The 26,857-nt window shown below is 37.4% G+C and overlaps 1 protein-coding gene across 1 annotated transcript in view; it reads left to right on the forward strand.

The window, feature by feature from the left end:
- Positions 1 to 25,069, forward strand: part of TRPC5 (transient receptor potential cation channel subfamily C member 5) — a 248,517-nt gene extending 223,448 nt beyond the window's left edge. The window contains exons 8-11 of the mRNA XM_007535841.3: positions 15,248 to 15,451; positions 15,857 to 15,898; positions 18,789 to 18,878; positions 24,298 to 25,069. Coding sequence (XP_007535903.1) covers positions 15,248 to 15,451; positions 15,857 to 15,898; positions 18,789 to 18,878; positions 24,298 to 24,987 — 1,026 coding nt within the window. The 3' untranslated portion in view covers positions 24,988 to 25,069. The remainder of the gene's footprint in view (positions 1 to 15,247; positions 15,452 to 15,856; positions 15,899 to 18,788; positions 18,879 to 24,297) is intronic.
- The last annotated feature ends 1,788 nt before the right edge of the window (positions 25,070 to 26,857 follow it).

The following is a 26,857-nucleotide window of genomic DNA, read 5'->3' on the forward strand; positions in this document are numbered from 1 at the left end:
GATTTTGTAGCCTGACACCTTGCTATATTGCCTAATAACTTCCAGTAGTTTTCTGCTGGATTCTTTAGGTTTTTCTATGTATACTATCATATCACCTGCAAATAGTGAGAGCTTGACTTTTTCCCTTCTAATCTGTATTCCTTTGATTTCTTTCTCTTGCCTGATTGCTATGGCAAGAACTTCCAATACTATGTTGAAGAGTAATGGTGACAGTGGACAGCCCTGTCTAGTCCCCTATCTGAGGGGGAATGCTTTCAGCTTCTGTCCATTGAGTATGATGTTGGCTGTAGGTTTGCTATATATGGATTCCACTATCTTGAAGAATTTCCCATCTATTCCCATTTTTGTAGGGTTTTGAGCATGAATAGGTGTTGGATTTTGTCAAAGGCTTTCTCTGCATCTATTGAGATAATCATGTGGTTTTTGGCTTTGCTTTTATTGATGTGGTGAATGACATTGATTGACTTATGGATGTTGAACCAGCCTTGCATTCCTGGGACAAATCCCACTTGGTCATGATGAACAATCTTTTTGATATAAGCTGTATCCGGTTGGCCAAGATCTTGTTTAATATTTTGGCATCTGTGTTCATCAGAGATATTGGTCTATAGTTTTCCTGTTTTATTGTGTCCCTCTCTGCTTTTGGTATCAGGGTGGTGTTGGCTTCATCGAAGGTGGAAGGGAGTGTCCCTGTTTCTTCAATCATATGGAACAGCTTAAGAAGTATGGGTACTAACTGTTTCCTGAAGGTTTTGTAGAATTTGTTTGTGAAGCTATCTGGTTTTTTGGGTTTTTTTTGTTTTTGTTTTTTAACCAGAGGACTCCTCAGCTCCGGCTTATGGCGGAGTGGGGGATTGAACCTGGGACTTGAGAGCCTCAGGCATGAAAGTCTCTTTGCATAACCATTATGCTATACCCCACCTGGGATCCAGTTATTATGTGAAGATATATTAGCTAAGAATTTTCTCCAAATCTGCAAAGGAAGTAGAGTTTTAGATCCAGAAAGATCTAAGCATTCCGAGATAAATACATTATAACCTGAGATCATCAAGATACATAATTAAAGTGGCAATGGTCAAAGACAGACTTTTACTAACATGAAGAGAAAACCAGAGTCACCAATAAAAGACATTCCCCCTATAACACTATCAGTTGATTTCTCAACGGAAATTCTAAAGGCTAAAAATGATTTGCAATTTTGAATGGAAATGGCTTTCTTCCAAGGAAATTGTATTCAACTAAATTATCACTCTGTTATGAAGGAATGATGGAGTAATGAAGAGATTTTTAGACAATGGTTAAATACATTAATTTTGAGGGCTGCGCAATGACACACCCAGTTAAAGCACACATGGTACTAAAGGTACATAATCAATGTTATGCATGTACAAACTATTGTATTTACTGTCAAACGTAAAACATTAATCCCCCAATAAAGAAATTTCTAAAAATCCATTTTATTTTTGCAGAAAAAATAGAATAACAGCTGATACTTAATAATAATTCCCCACTAGACAACTGTGTATGTTCACTACAGAGAAGGGCCTATTTATAACGCCTATTTAGTGGACTTGCAGAGTTTGGGGCAGATTAACTGGGCTGTTCATTTGTTATTAGGTTATGGAGAGGATGAATGAATGATGGGCAGTTAGAGCTGGAATGAGAGCTTTCATTTTTGTCCTTATATTTTCTAGCTTAATCTATGCATTTAAACCGAGGATGCTAAGAGGGTTCTAAACTAGATAAGCCAACATCAAAGACATTTCTAGCAGGCCTAAAAATGAAAAAAAAACAGGGAGTCCAGCAGTTGCACAGCAGGTTAAGCGCAGGTGGCGCAAAACGCAAGGACCAGAGTAAGGATCCCGGTTCAAGCCCCCTGCTCCCCACCTGCATGGGAGTCGCTTCACAGGTCGTGAATCAAATCTGCAGGCGTCTTTATCTCCCTCTCTCTGTCTTCCCCTCCTTTCTCCATTTCTCTCTGTCCTATCCAACAACAATAATAACTATAACAACAATGAAAAACAAGGTCAGCAAAAGGGAAAATAAATATAAAATTTTTTAAATGAAAAAGAGAATTATAACCACCTATCAACCTCATGGAGAAGAGGAAGACTGCTAATCTCAGTAACAGAAATTTGGTTTTCCCTCTATACCACTACACACATGTAGTAAGCAGGAGGTAAGCACATTGTATGGCTAAGGTAATACTCACTAAGGGGGACTTTCATCACTCCTGAGCCTCCAAGAGTTTACAGGATATTCATACTACTTTCATACTTGAAGATTCTTATATAGATTTAAAATGTATATTTTAAATGTTCATATATTTTTTTAATTGTGTTTTTATTTCTAAGGCAAAACTATAGTGCAATGTATAATGTCTGATAAGCTCCAAAAATCTGCATTAGTGATGAATGCCCCATAAGATTCTGCTATACACCAACATTTAAGATCATGTCCTAAATTCTACCAGGTGAGGTAGGTTTCCTTTGAAACACCTGGAAAATTTATTATTTTGCCTCAATTTTGAGTGCATATGCTATAGATATTTGTGTTTTATTTTCTCATTATAGGGAAACAGAGCTAGTATTATAACCAAATGAAATAAGTAACTACCACCTGAAATGAAGGATGCAAAATATTCTCCCCTGCCTGTCTGTGTAGTGTAGTGGTTACCACATTTGCCTCACAAAATATTCCCCACCACCAAATCAGTCTACCATCAAGTTTAAGATTCCTGGGAATAGCTTTCTCCTTAAATGTCATTATTGATGAGGCCAGGCAGTGGAGCACACAGAACACACATATCACCCTGCACAAGGACCAGGGTTCAAACCCTTGGACCCCACCTGCAGGGAGGAAGCTTCACAAGCAGTAGAGCAGTGATGCAGATGTCTCTCTCTTCATCTCTCTATCTTCCTCTTCCCTCTCTGTATCTAACAAAGGAAAGAAGTGATTGAGGGAAAGAGGGAGGAAAAATGGCCACCAGAAGCAGTGGATTCATCATGCATTTATAGTTCTGGCAGCAATAAAAATATTTCTTTTAACATTATTATTTTTGCCTGCCATTCTCTTGCATTATATTATATAAAGACTTCCAAATTTTTAGTGCAAGGTGGTTTCTGGCAGGAAGTCTGAAAGAGTACATAAGAATTTGTCAGAAACTGGTACAAAATTGGCCTTGTTATTTGATTGCAAGGAAAATAACCTTGAGCACAGATTTCTTAAGAAATGAAAAACAGAACAGATATATCTATTCGCCGGAGCTAGGGCCACCTGTTCAGAATCTGAGCAAATCAACAACATTTAATGATGTGCTCTATAGTTACAGCACATTATACTGGTTCTGTGAAAGAAAATAAAAAGAAAATGGGAAATCTGACCTGTTTTAAAGTAGCTGAAAATCTCAAAGGCAATGCAAAGCACTCATACTAATTAAAACATATGCATATATGTCATTAAGAGCTCGTTATATTAGCACAAAATTTCTTAAAACACCGGAGAGTTATAAAGAGAAAGAACCATAAATTATGAAAGAACCATAAATTCACCGCCTGTGAAGAGACTCCCTTGCAGGTGGGGAGCCGAGGGCTCGAACCTGTATCCTTACGCCGGTCTTTGTGCTTTGCGCCACCTGTGCTTAACCCACTGTGCCACCGCCCGACTCCCACATATGTAGTTTTTATATGTTATGTCTTACACAGAGCAACCAGCTAGGAACTGATCTTGGAAAAAATTCAAATATTATAGTCAGAGAGAAGCTAGAGTAGAGAGTAATTTAACTAAACATTGAAAATAAGCAGAAAAAAATAATTTTTGATTTATCTATCACATAAGGAGAAAGACTAACTCAATGCTAATAAATGAGGCTCTTTCAGTGATCATATATTTAACACTAGTATTACTTCAAAAACCACTTATATAATCTTGCAGTGCAAATTAGATCAAAATTTGAAAATTATGCTCTTGTTTATATTGTCCAATGCTACATTCCCAACAACTACAATCTATACACAACTATAGATTTGAAAAATGAAAGAGCTGATTATCCTACCTTAGTCAATACTGTATTGCTCATACTATTTAATCCTGCAGATGTTCTATTATTTCTTCTTTAATAGTTTTGTTCTGGGGGCTGGGTGGTAGTGCAATGGGTTAAGCACACATGGCACAAATCGCAGCTCCTCACCTGCAGGGGATCACTTCACAGGCGGTGAAGCAGGTCTGCATGTATCTATTATTCTCTCCCTCTCTGTCTTCCCCTCCTCTTCTGATTTCTCTCTGTCCTATCGAAAAACAATGATAGCAATAGAAACAATGATAATAATGACAGAAGCAAAGGACAGGGCAACATAGGGTAAAAATGGCTTCCAGGATCAGTGGATTCACAGTGCAGGCACCGAGCCCCAGCAATAACTCTGGAAGATATATATATATAGCTTTATGCTTTATTTCCCTAATTTATTCTTTTTAAATTTTTTATTTATAAAATATAAATATTGACAAGACTACAGAATAAGAGGAGTACATTTCCGCACAATGCCTACACCCAGAGCTCTATATCCAATCCCCTCCCTTGATAGCTTCCCTATTCTAATCACTCGGGGACCATGGACCCAGGATCATTGTGGGGTGCAGAAAGTGGAAAGTCTGGTTTCTATAATTGCTTCTCCGCTGAACATGGGCATTGACAGGTCGATCCATACTCCCACCCTGTCTCTCTCTTTTCCTAGTGGGGCAGGGATCTGGGGAAGCGGAGCTCCACGACATGTGGTGGGGTCCTCTGACCAAGGAAGTCGGGTTGGCATCATGATATCATCTGGAACTTGGTGGCTGAAAAAGAGTTAAGATATAAAGCAGAACAAATTGTTGACTAATCATAAACCTAGAGACAAGAATATTGCAGATGAAGATTTGGGGTCTCCATTTTGGAAAAAGCTAGCATGTCTGTTAGGTATACTCCAGAGGTCCCATGACTTTACTAGTTTTTGCCTTAACCTGACAGCTAATATGCAGGTGGACCCAGGTTATTGTCTGGGGAGATGGTGTCATAGTTGGAAAAAGGACTAGAAAGCTGGATCAGGGAAGAGAGTAGCTCCCAAATATGGGGAAAATATACAAATATTGTTAACTAGGGGGGCGGCAGGTGGTGGCTCAGTGGCTTAACTGTACATGACAAAGTGCAAGGACTGATTCAAGGATCCCAGTTAGAGACCCCCCCCGCTCCCTACCTGCAAGGAGGGTCGCCTCACAAGCGGTGAAGCAGGTCTGCAGGTGTCTATCTTCCTCTCCCCCTTTCTGTCTTCCCCTCCTCTCTCAATTACTCTCTGTCCTATCCAACAACAATGACAGCAATAAGAACAACAATAACAACAACAATGATAAACAACAAGGGCAACGAAAGGGAAAAAATAGCCTCCAGCAGTGGATTCGTAGTGCAGGAACCAAGACCCAGCAATAACCCTGGAGGAAAAAAATGAAAAATATTGTTAAATATTAAATATTAATTAATTATTAATTAATATTAATTAATATTGTTAAATATTAAAATGAAAAGTATTGTTAACCGTAAACCCAACTGGTTTGATCTGGGGCCCATATTCAGCACAAGAGCCTATGTAGCCTCTGCATCCCTGTAGGTCTGAGATTACATTCTGTGATCACAGGCTAGGAACATTTTGCACTGCACTAATTTCAGGACCCATCTTCCTCGGGTAGTAGATAGAGTATGTTGCCCAACCTTCCTTCAGAGAATGGAACATTCCCTACCATTATTGATCACATTGAGGCTAAGGTCCTATGGGGCCCACAAAAGGGTCCATTGTGTTCCTGATGGAGATGGCCAGTGACAGTGGTGAGAAGGGTCTATTAAGGGTCTAGGCCCATCATGACTGTGTGGGAAGCCTGGGGCTCGCTGACTGCCCCCATTTTATTCCTTACTTTAAAAGGTTTTGTAAAGTAAGATTTCAAGGCATATGTTCAAATTCATATATGTCAAGGGGAAGTCACCACACCCTCCATCAAAAGGTCCATGCTTTTCCCACTCTATATAACTAACAAAGTTCTCACAAAACTAAGCCCAGGAGACAAGTTAGCTACCAATTTTTTGCATGTTCATTAATTTTAGTCATCTATATTCCATACATGAATGAAAACATCTGATAGTTGTCCTTCACTTATTCCATTTAATATAATCATCTCCATCTCTATCAATTTTGTTCCAAATCATACAATATAATATTTTATTGCAGAGTAGTATTACACCAAATATATATTCCTATAACTGTTTTTCTTACTGGGAAGTTAATGGTTTGCAATAGTTCTTGGCACTTAAGTGCAATTTCTGATCTTACCAAGATAGTTGTAAAATGACCTTGCCCTCAAATTAGGTCCATCATTCTTTACCAGGACCTTAAGTCCCCCTCTTCCCATACTTCTACCCTTGTTCTCCTTCCCCAGAATCTTTTGCTTCAGTGCAATACACCAAACCAGCCCAAGTTTTACTTTATGTTTCCCTTTTCTGTTATTGTTTCTTAAATTCTTCCCATGATTGAGATCATCCCATATTTATCTTTCTCTTTCTGGCTTATCTCACTTAACATGATTCCTTCAAGGTCCATCCAAGATGAAATGAAGAAGGTGAGCTCATCATTCTTAATAGCTGAGTAGTATTCCATTGTGTATATAGACCACAACTTACCCAGCCACTCACCTGTCGTTGGACACCTGGGTTGCTTCCAGGCTTAGGCTATTACAAATTGAGCTGCTATAAACACAGATCTCTTTGGCTATATATGTTTGTTTCTTTAGGATACATCCCCAAGAAAGGAATTGTCATGTCTTAAGGTAGGTCTATGTCTAGCCTTCTTAGAGTTTCCTAGACTGCTCTTCACACCTATTGGATCAATTCACATTCCCACCAGCAGTGTAAACATGTTCCTTTTCTCCTGCAACCATCACAGCATGTGTTCTTACTGTTCTTTCTGATATATCTCATTGTTGTTATTTGTATTAATCTGAGAATCAGTGACGTTGAGCACTTTTTCACATGTCTGTTGGCTCTTTAATATCTTCTTTGGTAAATATTCTGTCCATATACTATCTTTATTTTTGTATGTAATGTGTTTTTGTTTTGTTTTGTGCTGAGTTTGTTGAGCTCTTTTTATATTTTTATTATTAGCCCCTTGTCTGATATAACACTTAAAGATCTCACATTCAGTAAGGAGTCTTTATATTTGGGTAGTTTTTTTTGTTTGTTTTGTTTTGTTTTGGTGTGTGTATGTGTTTTCTGTGCAGAAAATTTCAACTTGATGTAGTCACATCAGATTATTTTTGGTTTTGTTTGAGTCATTGTAGACAACTGTAAAACTTTATTATATGGGGGGAGTGCAACGGTTTACAGAGTAGCATTTAATACATAGGCACAACTTCTTATATCCCTTTGGTGTCTAGAAGACACAACAGCATCCTAATATCCCTTAATCCTGTCCATTCTTTTCCAGAGTCTTTCTTTTCAATATTCCACAACTAGTCCATGTTTCATCTTATGTTTTACATCATTCTTCTTTTCTCTTAAGTTCCACCTATAAGTCAGATCATTTGGTACTGGTTTTTATCTTTATGGCTTATCTCACTCAACATGATGCTTTCATGTTCTGACCACAATAATGTAAAGCATATGACCTCATAATTTTTAACAGTCACATAATACTCCATTATATATAGATAGATGTAGATTATAGATGATATGACGTAGATACAGATAGATATACCATGGCTTTCTTAGCCATTCATCTGTCATTGGGCACCGGTATTGCTTCCAAATTTGGACTATTAAATACTGTGCTGCTGTGAAATTTCTAGGAGAGGAGCTACTGAAGGTGACTTAATATTTCAAAGAAAAATCAGTATTATAAATGTATTAGCAATTTATTTTTTTAATTTATTTATAGTATAAAAATATCAACAAGACCATAGGATAAAAGGGGTACAATTCCACACAATTCCCACTACCAGAGTTCTGTAGCTCATCCCTTCCACTGAAAGTTTTCCTGTTCTTCATCCCTCTGGGAGCATGGACCCAGGATCATTATGAAGTGCAGAAGGAGGAAGGTCTGGCTTCTATAATTGCTTCTTTGTTGGACATGGGCACTGGCAGGTCATTCCATATTTCCATCCTGTTTATATCTTTCCCTACTGGGCTAGGGTTCTAGAGAGGTGGGGCTCCTGGACATATTGGTGGAGTTGTCTGCCAAGGGAAGTCAGGCTGGCGTCATGGTGGCATCTGCAACTTGGTGGCTGAAAAAGCATTAAGACATAAAGCAGAACAAACTGCTTAATAATAAAGAAACTAAAGGCAAGAATATAGCAGATGAGATTTGGGGTCTCCATTTTGGAAAAAGCTAGTATGTCTATTTTAGGTATATTCCAAGGAGCCCATAACTTTACTAATTTTTGCCCGAGTCTGACAGCTAACATGCAGGTGGACCAAAGGTATTGTCTGAAAAGACGATGTCAGAGTTGGAAATTGGACTAGAAAGCTGTAAAACTATCATGGAAGAGAGTAGCTCCAAAATATGGGAAAAGTATATAAATATCATTAACTGTAAACCTCACTGATTTGATCTAGGGCCCATATTTAGTGAGGGAGCTTGTGTAACCTCTGTATCCCTATAGGTCTAAGCTGGAATTCTGTGGTCCTATCTAGGAACATTGTAGGTGGCACTCATTGCTGGACACACCTTCCTGAAGTGGTAGAGTAATTTGGCCATATTGAGGACAATATGCTGTAGAGGCCCACAAAGGGGTCCATTATGATGTTCCTATTGGAGATGACCAGTGACAGTGAAAAGAGGGATCTGTTAGCGGTCTAGGCCCATCATGTCTGTGTGGGAATCCAAGGATTCCCTGTCTAGGGCCCCAGGTGATGGGGTGGCCTGGTAGTAACCAAGAGAACCATCATTAAAGTATGCTGGACTCTTGCCCTTATCCAGCTTTTGTAGTCCTTATTTTATTTGACAAGATTAGCTTTGGAGTGATTGAATGAAGTGAAATAGAAAGTAGGTGAGCGGAGTATCTAGGTCTAAGTAGAAACTGTTTATTAAGTACTTTATGGTGTCTTTTTTAGGTCTTTCTACTTGCTTGCTGCACTTATTGGGTCACTGAAAACTACTGTGTACTTTTGCTTTAAAGCATATATTTTCCCTAATTTATGGATATATGTGCATATGACTCTATCTCTTGGGCCCTGGTCCATATCTAGATGTTGTGGCTTTGTTAGGAAGTACACTGACCAACATAGAATTAAGGAATCCTACGAGCTAGGAAAGGTCTCACCAGAGGACTGGAACTGAAGGGATGACATCACAGGCCTGGCGTCTCTGGACACAATCTGAAGTGAAACATGTCGGGTGGGTGGTACTGGTTGCATTGATTTGGTTGAGCTCAGCAAATTCAGTATCAATTGGTATGGACAGAGAGAAACCTTCTGGAAAACAAGCTCCACCACAGAGGTTCCAGGACTAGGAGAAATACGGGTTTTATAGAGAATGGAGAGGGTCCCTGCTATCTTAGGGTTTAAGAAGGTAATAGATAGTTATTATATAACCAAGTTATTTGGAAATTTGGTTGAATTTAAAAATGTTATTGTTCGGGTTTTCTGTATCATATAAGATCTCACTAAGATTTATGCCATTTAATGCTATTTCTGGTCTCTCTGGTCTAACATTATAGGTGATTTAATATTACAAAGGAAAAACATTATTAGAAATGTATTAGCAATTTAAGCCCACTGTTAAAAGTCATCCAGGCTACCAAATTTAAACATTAAGTGTTTAGCTTGAAGTATTATATACTCAGAACTGGGTTCTATGCATCAAAAAGACTGAGACATTCAATCTATTTTCCACTCTCATACTGATTAAATAGTGATTTATAAGACTTTAAGTTAATAAGCGTATATACTAACACTGTTTCTGCCACCAAAGGTCTGTACCCCTACCCCCAGCCCTCTATAGTGAAGCTGAAAATCTACCCTCACCCTCCACCCAGAGTTTTTTACTTTGGTGCAATATTCCAAACTCAAGTTTCCCTTTCTGTTCTGCTTTCTGAACTCCTGTTTATGAATTGGATTATCCCATACTCGTCTTCCCATCGTGTATATATACCATAACTTTCTCAGACACCCATCTGCTGTTAGATACCTGGATGGTTTCCAGGTTTTGGCTATTATGAATTGTGCTACTATCAACATAGATGCTCACATATCTTTTTGGATGGGTGTGACTGAGTCATTAGGATATATCCCTAGGAGAGGAATTACTGGGTCATAAAGAAGGTCCATTTCTACCCTTGTGAGGGTTCTCCAGACTGTTCTCCATAGGGGTTAGAGCAATTTACACTCCCTTCAGCAATGTAGGAGGATTCCTTTGTCCCCACAATCTCTCCAGTATTTATTGCTGCTGTCATTTTTGATGTATGACATTCTCATAGGGGTGAGGTGGTATTATTTTCTTTATTTGCATTTCTCTGAGAATCAGTGACCTAGAGCAATTTTTCATATGTTTTTTAGCCTTTTGTATCTCTTATGTAGTGCATATTCTGTTCATATCATCTGCCCACATTTGGAATGGGACATTTGCTTTTTTTGTTGCTAAGTTTGGTGTGTTCGTTATATATTTTGGTTATTAGCGTCTTGTCTGGTGTATGGCATATAAAGTTCTTCTCCTATCTGTGAGGGATCTCTTTGGGTGACTTTTTTTCTGTTCATAAACTTTTCAATTTGATGTAGTCCTATTGATTTGGTTTTGCTTTAGTTTTCCTTGCATTTAGATTTGTATCATCAAAGATGCCCTTGAGGTTTAGATCGGAAAGTGTTCTACCAATATTTTTCCTCTAAGTATTTGATATTTTCTGTTCTAACATCCAGGTCCTTAATCCATTTAGAATTTGCTTCTGGTTTTGGTGAGATAATATGGTTCAATTTCATTATTCGGCATGTTTCAACCCAGTTTTCTCAGCACAAGTTATTGAAGAGATACCCCTTTCTCCATTTAGTACTTTGGGGCCCCTTATCAGAAATTAGACATACATAGGTGTGTGGCGGGGTATTACTGGGCTTTCATTTCTGTTCCAGTGGTATGTGTATCTATTTTTGCTGCAATACCAGGCTGCTTTGATCATGTTGGACTTATAAAATATTTTGAGATGAAGGAGTGTGATGCTGCCATTTTTGTTTCTTTTCCTCAAGATTGTTTTGGCGATTCTAGGTGTTTTCTAGTTCCAGATAAATTATTATGTATTTTTTTGCTTCCAGGATTATTGCTGGGACTGGGTGCCTGCACCATAAATCCACTTCTCCTAGAGCCATTTTTCCTGTTTTGTTACCCTTGTTGTCAAGGTTATTATTATTGTTGTCATTGCTGCTGTTGTTGTTAGACAGGACAGAGAGAAATTGAGAGAGGAGGGGAGACAGAGAGGGGAAGAGAAAGACAGACACCTGCAGTCCTGCTTCATCGCCTGTGAAGCAATCCCCCTGCAGGTGGGGAGCTGGGTGCTTGAACCAGGATCCTTGTGTTTTGGACCATGTGTGCTTAATCCACTGTGCTACCACCCGACCCCCATGATTGCAATTTTTGTTCTGTTCTCTTGAAGAAACTTGGTGGGACTTTGATGGGTATCACATTAAATTTGTATATGACTCTGGGTAGAATATTAATTTTGATGATATTCTTCCAATCCATGAGCATGGAATATCTTTCCATTTCTTTGTATTATTTTCTATTTCCTTGAGTAGAAACTCAGTTTTCAGTATACAGGTCTTTAACTTCTTTGGTCAGGTTTATTCCTAGATATTTTGTTGATTTTGTTGCAATAGTGAATGGGGAGTGATTTCTGGATATCCTTTTCTTCAGACTTAGTGTTTGCATAAAGAAATACTACTGATTTTTGTACATTAATTTTGTAGCCTGACATGTTGCTATATTGCCTAATGATTTCCAGAAGCTTCTGTTGAATTCTTTAGGTTTTTCTTTCCTTTCTTTCCTTCCTTCCTTCCTTCCTTCCTTCCTTCCTTCCTTCCTTCCTTCTTTCCTTCCTTCCTTCCTTCCTTTCTCCCAGAGCTGAATGAATCTGTGATTCTCATCTTTCTGCACACATTGACCCCAACACACAAAGTTACCCCGGGACTCCAAAGGGGATGCTCTGACCCTCGCCACCAGTGGCTAGGGGGTAGGAGACCCAGAACAACAGCCCACAGTTATTTACTTGAGCTTTTTCTTGTTCCCAAATGGGTGCTTGAATAGCTATGAATTTCCCTCTAAGTACTGCTTTAGCTGTATTCCAAATATTTTGATGCCTTGTGTCTTAATTTTCATTCTATTATAGGAACATCAAATTTCTTTCTTGACTTCCTCTTTGACCCAGCAGTTTTTAAGCAATGTGTTGTTAAGTTTCTATATTTTGTGGCTTTTACTAAATTTATGTTTGTTGTTAAATATTAGCTTTATTACATTATGGTCTAGAAGATGCTTGGAATGATTCCAGTGCCACTGAATTTGTTGAAACTATCTTTGTGGCCTAACAAATGGTGTATCCTTCAGGATATGCTATGTGGATTCAAAAGGAATATGTATTCCAGTTTCTTGGGGTTAGGACCATCAAATTTTTGGGAGAATCTTAGTATTCCCAATTAAAATCCCAGGTGATGAGGTGGCCTGGTAGTGACCAAAATGAGCCTCTCTCTCGCCCTTTTCTACCTTTTGTACACCCTTTTTTATCTGATGAACTAGTACTTTCTCCCAGCTGTTAAAGCATTGAGTGTCACATATTGTATCCAAACAATTATTAGGTCTATGGGGTCTGGCCTCCAGTTGGGTCGGAAATATACCTAAGATCTTACTGTAGTCTAAGTTGACCTCTAGTTTTACTGTATTTACTGGTCTGGTTATTCTTATAAAGTTTGCCCTGGAGACAATAATTGTCCTTAAGTTAATACATTACTTCAAATTTTGCAGTGTTTAACCCACTACATTGTCATAATACCATTATCACACTCAAAAAAATTACATGCTGATACAACAATAATTATTAATTTTGAGTCTGTATTTAATTTTACCTTAAGGTTCTGAACAGACTTTTTATGGAAGACAAACTGCAAGAACATTGAAGATGTGTGCTACTATGCACATACACACTGCATACAAAAAGTCCCTTAGCAAAGAGCAGCAGATTTACCAATCCAAGGAATCAAATGAAATCTCTGTGTCATCATTAACTATGAGATGAATTCAGGAGACTTCAATGGCTGCACATAACAAATTTTTTAAATACAGAATTAATAAGGAAATTCACTAATCAAAAGCTAAAACCCAAACCATTAGTCAGAGGTATCAGAATTATAGAGTATTTTAAATTCTGAATCTAAACAAAAAATTATGAAACATGCAAAACATCCAAAGAAAATATTGTCAGTACACAGGAAAAAAGATGTTACACAAAACTGCCCTTGAGAAAGTGCAGGTATTAGATTGCATTTATATTTTTTTCAAAGAACCAAAGGAAGTCATCTTTAGATAACTAATGGGAATTCTGAGAATAATGTAGCATGAATACAGAATGATGAGAAATCGTTAGAGATCATAGAAAGGAATAAAATTTGTGGAAATGAAAAAAAAAAACAGTACTTGCTTTGGAAGCCTATATATTAAAATGGAACTATAAAGAAGATTAACATAATTACTATGCAAGGATGATATGAGAGTTCATGAAACATTTCACTAAAAATAGTACCACAAATCTGGAAAACAATTTGTAAAATTGAATGCATACTTATTACATGATCTAGTAATGACAGCATTCTTAGGTACTTAAGCTAGAAGAATGAAGTTTAGCTTCACACAAAATACTGTACATGAATAGCAGCTTTACTCTAAAATTCTGAAAACTGGAAACAAGCCAAATGTTCTTTAATGGGTGAATAAATAAACAAAATGTGATACATTAATATATAATGGAAAACATATCTAAAAATGTATATATAGGGAGTCAGGCGGTAGCACAGCTGGTTAAGCGCAAGTGGTGCAAAGCGCAAGGACCAGCATAAGGATTCTGGTTCGAGCCCCCGGCTCCCCACCTGCAGGGAATTCGTTTCACAGGCAGTGAAGCAGGTCTGCAGTTGTCTATCCTTCTCTCCCCCTCTCTGTCTTCTCCCCTCTCTCCTTTTCTCTTTGTCCTATCCAACAATGACAACATCATCAACAACAACAATAAAACAAGGGCAACAAAAGGGAATAAATAAAGATTTTTTAAAAGACACAGTGAAAAATGTATATATAATGGAAATTTTTATTTTGTATATTATATTATTATATAATTACATATTCTATAATCATTATACATAATAATTTTATATAATTATATATTATATAATGGAAAATTTATATATAATGAAAAACTACTCAGCATTAAAACAGAATGGACTGTTGATATGAACAGAGACATAGTTGAATCTCAAAGGTGTTATACTTAGTGAAATATGTCAGTACCAAAAGTTTATCCAATCTCTATGAGATTTTGTAAATATGGGGGATATAGAATAGGCTGATACTTGTCAAGAGTTAGGGTTAGGAAGAGTCTGAGCACAAAGGAGAAGCATTAGGAAATCTGAAAACATGTTAATACTCCTAAAAACTTGTAGAAACTCAAACCAGTGTGTGTGTGTGTGTGTGTGTGTGTGTGTGTGTGTGTGTGTGCGTGTATGTGTGTGTGTGTATGTGTGTGTGTGTTTATTTATTTTATATTGGTTACATAGGTATAAAAATTTACTGCACAATTAATGATACCTCAATAAAATGGAACTTTTGAAAAATAAAGCTTCCCTTTTCAATTCCACTCCTTAAAAATTACTGTTGACAGCAGGTCTTCAGGTATGTATCTTTCTCTCCCCTCTGTCTTCCCCTCCTCTCTCCATTTCTCTCTGTTCTATCCAACAACGATGACATAAATAACAACAACAATAATAACTACAGCAATAAAACAACAAAGGCAACAAAAGGGAATAAATAAATAAATATTTTAAAAATGTTTTAAAAACAGGCTTTTTGAGTCATACATTGTGTCTAATTTGAATTTCTATAACTACTGACAAATTTCCCTCTAAAGAAGTAGGCAGAACTTTTAGAAGAAGTTATGTGTTGTTTTTTGCAGTTTCCAATTCTAAACCCATGAAGTTTTTTTCCTTTTTTCATAGGATCATGCAGATATTGAATGGAAATTTGCAAGAACAAAGCTCTGGATGAGTTACTTTGATGAAGGTGGCACCTTGCCACCACCTTTCAACATTATCCCTAGCCCCAAGTCATTTCTATACCTTGGTAACTGGTTCAATAACACCTTTTGCCCTAAAAGAGACCCTGATGGTAGACGGAGAAGACACAACTTAAGAAGTTTCACAGTAAGGCTCTTAAAACTTGTTACTCTTTAATTTTATTTATTTATTTTATTTATAAAATGGAAATATTGACAAGACTGTAGGATAAGAGGGATACATTTCCACACAATGCCCAAGCCCAGAGCTCAATATCCAATGTCTTCTCTTGATAGCTTCCCTATTCTTTCTTCTTCTGGGAGTATGGACCCAGGATCATTTGTTACTTTTTAAACAAAGTCATTTTCTATCTCTCCTTTTCTATGATACACTCTATCTTAAACATATTAAAATCATTTCAACTTAAAGATGCCTGGAGGAGTGTCAATAAGGAGCTCCTCTACCATCCTCCATTCATAATATTTAGTATTATATTTAGGTGAGGTGTCTGAAGACTACTGATGTAACCTTTCTGTCCATATTCAATTACAGGAACGCCATGCTGACAGCCTAATTCAGAATCAACATTACCAGGTACGATTTTATCAGAGAAGCTAAATAAAATAGTTCTGGGCCAATTGTGTAATATCAAAAAAGTTATTTAATCATGATGAGCCTCAATTTCTCATCTGTAAATGGAGATGAAAAAACATAACTCAAAGTATTGTGGTGAAAATTGAGTGACTGTGTATGTATTTGTTCTGATATAATGCCTGAGACAAGACTTTAAGTAGCACCTATTTTCACCATTACTAGCACAATGAGTAATGACCATGCATATGCTATTACCCAGAGGTAATGCAAAACTAGGTCACCCTGTATAGAAGACTGATTATGAGAAAAAAATATCTCTTAACTATATGATTAATGGGCATTGAAATGGGCTGAGATAGAGATACAGAAAATGATATTTTCAACTTTATTTTATCTTTTAAAGTGGTATCTCATTGTTGTCTTTATTTTCATTTCTCTGATAGTGAATTTGAGAATTTTTGTCGTGACATTTTATTAGTGATTTAATATTGATTTACAAAACTATGTGATGATAGGGTTATAGTGTTTCACACCATTCCAGTGACCAGATTTCTGTGTCCTATTTCCTCCATTGAAAATTGCAGTAGTTCTCCCAAGGTCACAGATATGCGTTGACTATTACTTCTATAATTACCTATCTATATTTACACATAGTTGCTCATATTTTTCTGTGGTTTTGCCTTCTCCTTTCTAAATCACACTTAACACCTATTACTTCCAAATGTCCTTCCTTCTTGCCTCTTCTGTCTCTGGGTCCAGATGAAATTGCAGTTCAGAGTCCTCTGTGCATCTTCCCCTAACATTCTCCCGACCCTCTGGTATTATAGACCAAAACCTCTTTTTTATTGGTGATTTAATAATGATTAACAAGACTGTGGGATAAAAGGGGTGCAATTCAATATGATTTCCACTACCTGAGTTTCATATACCACCTCCTCTATGGAAGGTTCCCTATTCTTTATCCCTTTGGGAGTATGGGACAAAGTTCCTTATGGGGTGCAGAAGGTGGGAGTTCTGGCTTCCATAATTGCTTCTCCACTGGACATGGACATTGGCATGTCGATCCATACCTCCAGCCTGTTTCTATCTTTCCCTAGTGGGATAGGGCTCTGGAGAGGTGAGGTTCCAGGAAGCATTGGTGAGGCCATTGCCCAGGGAAGTCAGTATGGAATCATAATAGCATCTACAACTTTTTGACTGAAAGTTGGTAAGATATAAAGCAGGACAAACTGAGTAGTGAACAGGAACACAAATGTAGGAATACAGCAGAGTAGAATAGGAATCTTAGGGTGAAAGGAATGAAGGAAATCTGTTTTAGGTATGTTTGTAAGGACCTATAACTTTAGTAATTTTTGCTTGAGTTTGATAGCTAACATGCAGGTGGGCTAAAGGTATTGTCTAGGGAGAGTAGTTCATAGTTGAGAATAGGACTAGAAAGTTAGATTAGGGCAGAGAGTAACTTCCAAACTTGAAGAAAATCTATAAATAAAATTAACTGTTGACCCCCATCAATTTAACCCAGAGCCCATATATGTTCATATTTAGCACAGGAGCTTGTGTAGCCTCTGAATCCCTGTCAGTTTGAGTTCCCGTCCATGGTCACAGCTGGGAATATTCTAAGTGCACTCATTTCAGGAACAGTTTTCCTGGAGTTGCAGGGTATATGACTGAGCCTTTTTTCAGAGAGTGGGACATTCCCTACCATTGTTACTTTATAGGGAGGATAAGTTCCTGGAGTGGCCCACAAGAGGGCTTACATTGATATTCCTGATGGAAGTAATCAGTGACGGTGGACAGAGGGATCTATTAGAGGTCTAGGTCCATCATGCCTATATGAGAATCTAAGGATTCTCTGACTAGGTCTCAGATAATTCTCAACTATATAAAAGAAGAAAAATCTTTCACTTGCTAAGAAGGTTAAAGTTTAATCCAGCCTCAAATGAAAGATATTGACTATGACCATTTAATAATTATGCAGCTCTCATTATTCTGCATAAGTGATTTCATGTTTTCTACACGCTAGGAGAAAAAAATACTATTTTAGGTGAAGTAAATGTTACTGCTCTGCGTTGTTATCAAATTCAAATACATACTAATTTCTTTTAAATTTTTTATGTATTTATTATTGGATAGAGACAGAGACAAATTGAGAGGGGACAAGGAGATAGAGAGGGAAAGAGACAGAGGGACACCTGCAGCCCACTCATTAAGCTATCCCCCTGCAGGTGGAGACCAGGGGCTTAAACCTGGGTCCTTGAGCACTGTAATGTGAGCTCATAGCCAAATGCACCAATGCCTGGCCCTTCATACTAGTTTCTTATTCATTCAGGCAATAGACTTAATTATATATTTTCAGGAAATGACTGAACCCTGTAAGGAATATATATATCATATGTATTTAGAAATGGTCATTCTATTGATGCTTTTTTATTTTATATTGGAAGGAATTAATGGTTTACAATAAATACAGTTTTTAATATATGTGTAAAATTTCCCAATTTTCTACAAGACACTTTTACCCCCAACCTAGGTTCTCCATCACCATCATGCACCAGAACCAGGAACCTCACCCCTCCCCATCCTCATCCCCACACACACCTCTGAGTCCTTTACTTTAGTGCAATACACAAAACCCAGTTTGTGTTTTCCATTTCTGTTCTTATTTCTCATCTTCTGTCCATGAATGCAATCATGCCATATTTATTTTTCTCTTTTTGGTTTATCATTTAAGATGATTCCTTCAAGCTTCACCCAAGATCAGGTAAAGAAGTTGTATGGCTTTTTATTGCAAGGATTACCTAGAAATGTTTTATTCCATGGGTATATTTCTTATTTTATTGAGAGCCTTATAAAGTAGTTGAATGCTTCTTCATTTCTTTTGCAATTCCAGGAAGTTATAAGGAATTTAGTCAAAAGATATGTGGCTGCAATGATAAGAAATTCCAAAACAAATGAGGGACTAACAGAAGAAAATTTCAAGGTAATTTAATCATAGATTTTTTTTCATTTCACATTTCTTAAGCATCACATAATTTTCAAAGGGTTTTAAATAACAGATGATAGAATTTTAATTACCTACAACAGAGTAGATTCAACTAAAATTATTATTCTGTCTTTTTAAATTTCTTTATTGGGGGATTATGTTTTACAATCAACAGTAAATACAGTAGTTTGTACATGCATAACATTTCCCAGTTTTCCATATAACAATACACTCTCCACTAGGTCCTCTATCATCCTTTTTGGACCTGTACTTTCCCCCCACCACCACCCACCCCAGAGTCTTTTACTTTGGTGCAATACACCAACTACAGTTCAGGTTCTACTTGTTTTTTCTCTTCTGATCTTGTTTTTCAACTTCAGCCAGAGAGTAAGATCATCCCATATTCATCCTTCCGTTTCTGACTTATTTCACTTAACATGAATTTTTCAAGGTCCATCCAAGATGGGCTGAAAACAGTGAAGTCACTGTTTTAATAGCTGAGTAGTATTCCATTGTGTATATATACCACAACTTGGTATGTACACCTGGGTTGATTCAGGTTTTGGCTATTACAAATTGTGCTGCCAAGAACAAGTACACAGATCTTTTTGGATGGGTGTGTTGGGGTCCTTAGGCTATATCTCCAGGAGAGTAATTGCAGGATCATAGGGTAGGTCCATTCCTAGTCTTCTGACAGTTCTCCAGACTGTTCTCCACAGAGGTTGGACCAATTTACATTCCCATCAGCAGTATAGGAGGGTTCCTTTGGCCCCACAACCACTCCAGCATTAGTTACTGCTACCTTTTCTGATGTATGACATTCTCACAGGAGTGAAGTGGTATCTCATTGTTGTCTTTATTTGCATTTCTCTGATTGTCAGAGACTTGGAGCATTTTTTCATGTGTTTCTCGGCCTTTTGGATATCTTCTGTAGTGAATATTCTGTCCATGTCCTTTCCCCATTTTTGGATGGGGTCATTTGTTTTCTTGTGGTTGAGTATGGCAAACTCTCTATATATTTCAGTTATTAATTCTTGTCTGATGTATGGCATATAAAGATCTTCTCCCATTCTCTGAGGGGTCTCTTGGTTTGGGTAATGGTTTCTTTAGCTGTGCAGAAGCTTTTTAATTTGATGTAGTCTCATTGGTTTGTACTTGCCTTAGGCTTCTTTTTAACTAGATTTGTTTCATTGAAGATGTCTTTAAAATTTATGTGGAAAAGAGTTCTTCCAATAATTTCCTCTAAGCATCTGATAGTTTCTGGTCTAACATCCAAGTCCTTGATTCACTTGGAATTTACTTTTGTGTTTGGTGAAATATAGTGGCTCATTTTCATTCTTCTGCATGTTTCAACCCATTTTTTCCAACACCATTTGTTGAAGAGACTCATCTTTCCCCATTTAATAGTCTGGGCACCTGTCAAAGATTAGATATCCATAGGTGTGGGGGCTTACTTCTGGGCTCTCAGTTCTATTCCAGTGGTCAATGTGTCTATTCATGTTCCAGTACCAAGCAGTTTTGATTACAATGTCCCTATAATACAATTTGAGATCTGGGAGTGTGATGCCTCCAGTTCTGTTCTTTCTTCTCAAGATAGTTTTGGCAATTCTAGGTCTTTTCTGGTTCTATTGATGTGGTGGATCACGTTGATTGATTTACATATATTAAACCAACCTTGCATGCTTGGGATAAACCTCACTTGGTCATGATGAACAATCTTTCTAATATGCTGTACCTGGTTGGCTAGAGTTTTGTTCAATATTTTAGCATCTAAGTTCATCAGAGATATTGGTCTGCAGTTTTATTTTTTGGTTGTGTCCCTGTCTGCTTTTAGTATCAGAGTGATGTTGGCTTCATAGAAGCTGGAAGGGAGTGTTGTATGCTTTACATTGGTTTGTTCTAGCTCTCCCCCGCTAAGAAAATTGGATCAGTCCTGCTAATTTCGCGAGTCCGCTTGGCCCCGCCCCAAGAAACCCCGAGAAGGTTCCACAGTTCCAGAGTTGGAGAGTTGGAGAGTTGCAGAGTTCGAGAGTGCTTGCTCTGCCGCGGGGGGAAAGAGGCAGCAGAGTTCTGTTTGGTGATTAGTTTGGTTTAGTTTATGAATCGTTGTTCCTGAATAAAGAAATACAGCTTCCCTGCTCAGCCGTATGTCTCTGGTCGTCTCTGTTACCCTCCCATGAAGCTAGCCAGGCCAGCAGGAGCCTCCGAATTTAACAACAAGGGAGTATTCCAGTGTCTTCAATCTTCTGGAAGACTTTTAAAAGTAGAGGTATTAGTTCTTCTTTGAAGGTTTTGTAGAATTCATTTGTAAAACCATCTGGCCCAGCACTTTTTTTGGAGGAAGGTTTTTGATTAGATTTTCAATTTCATTAGCTGTGATGGGCCTCTTCATGTTATCTAGTTCCTCTTTACTTAATTTTGGACGTTCATAGATATCTACGAAATCGTCCATTTCTTCCAGGTTCTCTAGCTTGGTGGCATAGAGTTGTTCATAGAAGTCTCGCATGATATGCTGAATTTCTGTGGTGTCTGTTGTGATATCTCATCTTTCATTTACGATCTGATTTATTTGGGTCTTCTCCATTTTTTGTTTTGTGAGTCTGGCTAAAGGTTTGTCGATTTTGTTCACTCTTTCTAAGAACCAACATTTACTTTCATTGATCGTTTGTATGGTTTTCTTATTTTCAATGTTACTGATTTCTGCCCTAACTTTAGTCATTTCTGTCCATCTGGTTGCTTTAGGGTTCCTTTGTTGTTGTTCTTCTTCTAGGTCTTTAAGTTGTGCAGTCAGGTTGTTTATTTATGCTTTTTCTTGTTTCCTAATGTGTGCTTGCATGGCTATGAACGTCCCTCTCAGTATTGCCTTAACTATGCCCCAAACATTTTGATAGCTTGTGTCTTTGTTTTCATTGAATTCTCGAAACATTTTGATTTCTCCCTTTATTTCCTCTTTGACCCAGTAGCTATTAAGTAGTACTGTTGAGCTTCCACATCTTGGGACTATTACTAACCTTTTGTTGATTGTTAAGTGTTAGTTTAATTCCACTGTGGTCTGAGAAGATGTTTGGGATGATTTCAATGATCTTGAATTTGCTGATGCTGTCTTTGTGGCCTAACATATGGTCTATCCTTGAGAAAGACCCATGTGGACTTGAGTAGAATGTGTATTCCAGTTTCTTGGGGTGAATGATTCTGAAAATGTCCAATAGTTATTATTCTGTCTTGAAGAACAGTCTGCTATGCAGTAGAAGGTGAAAATTTTTTTTACCAATATTAGTCACCACAATTAGTTTTATGAGGAAAAGAAATTTTACTTGTGCATTCTTTTAATATTATGGATTCTTGGTATTTTTCAGTATGAAAATTAAGCGTTTGAAATGCTATAGCCAGTATGGCTGTGAGGTGGTAAGATAGCAAGAGGAAGATGTTCAAAGATTTTTATGGGTCTTAAAATATGGAAGATAAAGATAAAACTATCATCAAATTTGATATCTAAGAAGTATACCACTAAACACTTAAATATCCCTAATATTGCCACTAATATTTACCTGGAGACATTTCTCTTGTCACACACTGTGGTATGTGTACTATTATCTTGTTAATTGAGATCAGCATTGCTACTGGCAAATGCTAGAAGAAGAAGCATTGCTACTAAACATCCTATAATGTACAGTAAAGCTCCTTAAAACAAAGAAATATTTAATTAAATATGTAAATTGGTTGGAAAAGCTATTTTATTATTCCACTGAGTATAAATCCCATTATATAGTGTCCTTCAAGGTAAAATGGATGGAACTGGAATTGATTATGCTTAGTAAAGTAAGGAGGTAAAAGACAACTAGAATATGTCGTATGAAGGAAATTGAAACATACCTGATGAAAGAATGAAAGAGAGAGAGGAAGAGAGAGAGAGAGAGACAATTTTTTATACTGTGAGATCTATGATGGTTATTGTTGGAAGAGTAGGGCACAGAATTTTGGTGCTTGGTACAGTGTAGAGCTATACCCCTTTAATCTTATAATCTTGTAAGCCTCTAATAAAGAACTAAAATAAGAAAAAACAGAACATATGTATGTTTTGTAAGGTATATAGGAAAGATGTCATCTTAAGGTATAGAAATAATTCATCCATAGAGGCCCTGCTATGTGCTAATTTACTAGGTGCTCAAGTACAGTAGTGAGATATAAGCAATTTCTTACTTTCATGGAGTAGCATTAAAAGAAGAATAATATAAGGTGACAAATGATTGAGTACTCTAACAACATAAATACAAGATGATATGGAAACATATGAGGAATACTGTTCTTGGACTTGGGATATCAGTACAGGCTTTCCACACGAAGCTGCGTTTAAGCTAAGGCTTGAAGGAAGAATCATATAAAGGAGAGTTGAGGAGAAAAACATTCTAGACAGAATAGCACAGATGCAAGAGAAAATATTTCCATACAGGAAAACAGTAACAAACTTGAGGAAACAGTAGGATGAGAGGTAAAAAGTGCAAGTCAGCGAAGAAATTGACCAGTACCAGCCCTTGAAAAATATAGATGATACGTTTTATGGTCGAGGCATTTATTTTTCCTAAGAGCAGTGATAAGTTACTAAAGATTTCTAAGCAAGCGAATGACATTATCATATTTAAACACTAAAAACACAGATTCAAAGGGTGCATTCAAATATCTGGATGAGGAATCAGATGGTAGCGCGGTGGGTTAAGCGCGCATGGCGATGCCCAAGGACTGGAGTAAGGATACCGGTTCGAGCCTCTGGCAGGGGAGTCACTTCACAGGCAGTGAAGCAGGTCTGCAGGTGTCTCTCTTTCTCTCCCCTCTCTGTCTTCCCCTCCTCTCTCCATTTCTCTCTGTCCTATCCTACAACGATGACATCAATAACAACAACAATAATAACTACAACAATAAAACAGCAAGGGCAACAAAAGGGAAAATAAATAATAATAAAAATATCTGGATAGTAGACAGAGACAGAAGACTTTTCATAAGGACTTGAATGAAAAGCACACTTCAAAAGAAGTTTCATTACCTGAGTTTTCACTTTCCTAATTTTATTTCTTAGCGTCCTAGAACTTTTTTCTCGTTAATAATATTACTTTTATATGCATATATCAGTGGGAGTCAGTGCCTTAATCGACTATCTTGCTACTTAACACTTTACCAGAAATTAGTCTCTTATGGGAAATTCTGGAGTCAACTTTAATTATGGAAGAATTTTTCCAATAGCCAGCCATGCTCACAGAACTTTTGTTTTTCTTTTGTTGATAATGAGTGATTTCTCTGGTAGTTTCTATACTTTGAAATTTGCAATTAGGCAAAACCTGGAACATGGCAAAAGATACCTAATATTCATATTTGGAACTATAATGACCAAGCTTGCCATAATGTGTCTCCTCTCTTGCCCTAGGAATTAAAGCAGGACATCTCTAGCTTCCGATATGAAGTGCTTGACCTCTTAGGAAATCGGAAACACCCAAGGAGAAGTTTTTCCACTGGCAGTGCTGAATTCTCTCAGAGGAATGATACGAGTGATAGTGGTGGGGCTCGGGCCAAATCCAAGAGTGTCTCTTTCAATTTAGGCTGCAAGAAAAAGGCCTGTCATGGGCCACCTCTCATCAGAACCATGCCAAGAGCCAGTAGCACCCAAGGGAAACCAAAATCTGAGTCATCAAGCAAACGCTCCTTCATGGGGCCTTCTCTCAAGAAATTGGGTCTCCTATTCTCCAAGTTTAATGGTCACATGTCTGAGCCCAGTTCAGAGCCAATGTACACAATTTCTGATGGAATTGTTCAGCAGCACTATATGTGGCAGGACATTAGATATTCTCAGATGGAGAAAGGGAAAGCAGAGTCCTGTTCTCAAAGTGAAATTAACCTCAGTGAGGTAGAATTAGGTGAAGTCCGGGGCGCTGCTCAGAGCAGTGAATGCCCTTTGGCCTGTTCCAGCTCTCTTCACTGTGCATCCAGCATCTGCTCTTCAAATTCTAAACTTTTAGACTCCTCAGAGGATGTATTTGAAACTTGGGGAGAGGCTTGTGACCTACTCATGCACAAATGGGGTGATGGACAGGAAGAACAAGTTACAACACGTCTTTAAGTTCCTTTCACAAGTTCTGGAACTCAGCAGAAAATTTGTAATTTCTTTGCACTCAGAAGTGAGAGCAAGAGATGACATAGAATATGATTCCCTCACTGCCCTAAACTCCTATTATTTTCATGGTCTTTTATATAGCTACATTCTCCATTTTTGTTTTTATTATCATCATTTGCTTTTTTATACCTATAAACACTAAGTCCATTTCACAAACAACTGAAGGGGTGTTTATCCCTGATCAGCTAAGGTGCAGTCGGGTGCTTAACCCTTTGGCATTGCTTTTCTTACCCTTACTTCCTTGAAGCTCCAGGTGCCACTTTGCTACTGTTGCTGCCATGCAGATTCCTGACCTTCACTGAGATATCACACTATTTCCCCACAGAGGGCTGAGGGGTGTGTTCAGCACTTCCCACAACCTATCAAAGAAGGCAAACTAACCTGCCTATCTTTCTTGTCCTTCAGTGCTACATGCTGCCCATTCTGGTTCAGTGAACAGCATCAAAGAGAGACCTAATGGACTCCAAAGAGTTGTCAGCTTGTGTTTTCTAGGTATAACTGGATTTTGGTTTTGTTTTTAAACACTACAACTTCTCATTGTAGGGACTGTTGAGTTGTTCCTTTAAGTTGTATTGATTTCCTAATGTGTCAATGAACATTTACCCCAAAGTATGTGTCATATCTATCAAGTTACTTAATTTCTTTCCTGTGTTTGTGTGATTCAGTTAACTTAATTTTAAAACATGTTAGTATTGAGATTAGCATTTAGAATATGTACTGGTTAAAAAAACAACTTTGTAATCTAACCATTAGTCACTACTTCTCATACATTGGCAAGAAAAAACAATTAGCTGGCATATTTATAGTTTCTTATATACTGTTGGTAGTTTATCATTGCCAACAAAAGCTTTCTCAGACTAAAAGTCTGGATTAAAATACTTTATCAGAAAAAATGGCATCTTGTTAAGATGTTAAAATCTAAAAAGAGCATCTTTATTTTAATTGCTTTATCAAAAAATACACAAAAAACTTTTAGAACTAGATAGCCTGATTCAGGTTGCACTTTTCATACTCACTGGGGCCAGTGGAGTTGCATGTGTCAACTTATGTTAGATATATAACATAATAAACCTATTGAATTCATGGAATCATAAAACATAATTCAGATTCTACTATGTTCAAAGAAAGTGGCACTTACACATATAATTTTTTCATGGCTTAAAAGTACCCTGTCAGAATTAAGGTGTAGACTAAATAATGAAGTCCACAGTACTTCAAGTTAGAATCCATCTCCGCCAAGTGGAGATTAACAAGGACAATTTTCACCAATGTCAGTTCAGAGGCATTTCCATTTCAGACTCTAAAAAATGACCTGGAACATCCCTAGCGCTGAGCTTCAGAGGTTAAATTGGTTATATGTAGTCCAGACAAGTAAGAGAATTAGTTAGGTGTCCCTCTGTCCATGCAAAAAAGCAATATGAATTATTCTAAATCCATACATGTAGTTTTTGTTAAAGTGAAATGTTTTCAAACAATTCAAATGGATTTTCAAAATAACTTTTAACAGTGTAGCGCCTGTTGTGTGAATGTATTCCTGTTTCTATCCCCAGCTTTGGGAACTGATAATTCAACATATTCAGAAGGGACACATTGGAAAGGGGGAGGAGGAGTGAACAGGAGTTGCTGAATAAAGCTAAAAGTGATTAGCAAGCTGCATCAAGACCCATGGCAAGATACTGTCCCCAAATAATGCACTAATCATATCTGAAATGATAATTTACTCAGAACCTACTTCTCTAAAGGGTTTCTCATAAATGACCCTAATGTCAACAACAGGGGACTTGCCAGAAGGAAGATTTCTAAGAGTCAACTTTTC

Source organism: Erinaceus europaeus, chromosome X (genome assembly GCF_950295315.1).
Source record: "Erinaceus europaeus chromosome X, mEriEur2.1, whole genome shotgun sequence".
In the NCBI taxonomy this organism is placed as follows: Eukaryota; Metazoa; Chordata; class Mammalia; order Eulipotyphla; family Erinaceidae; genus Erinaceus; species Erinaceus europaeus.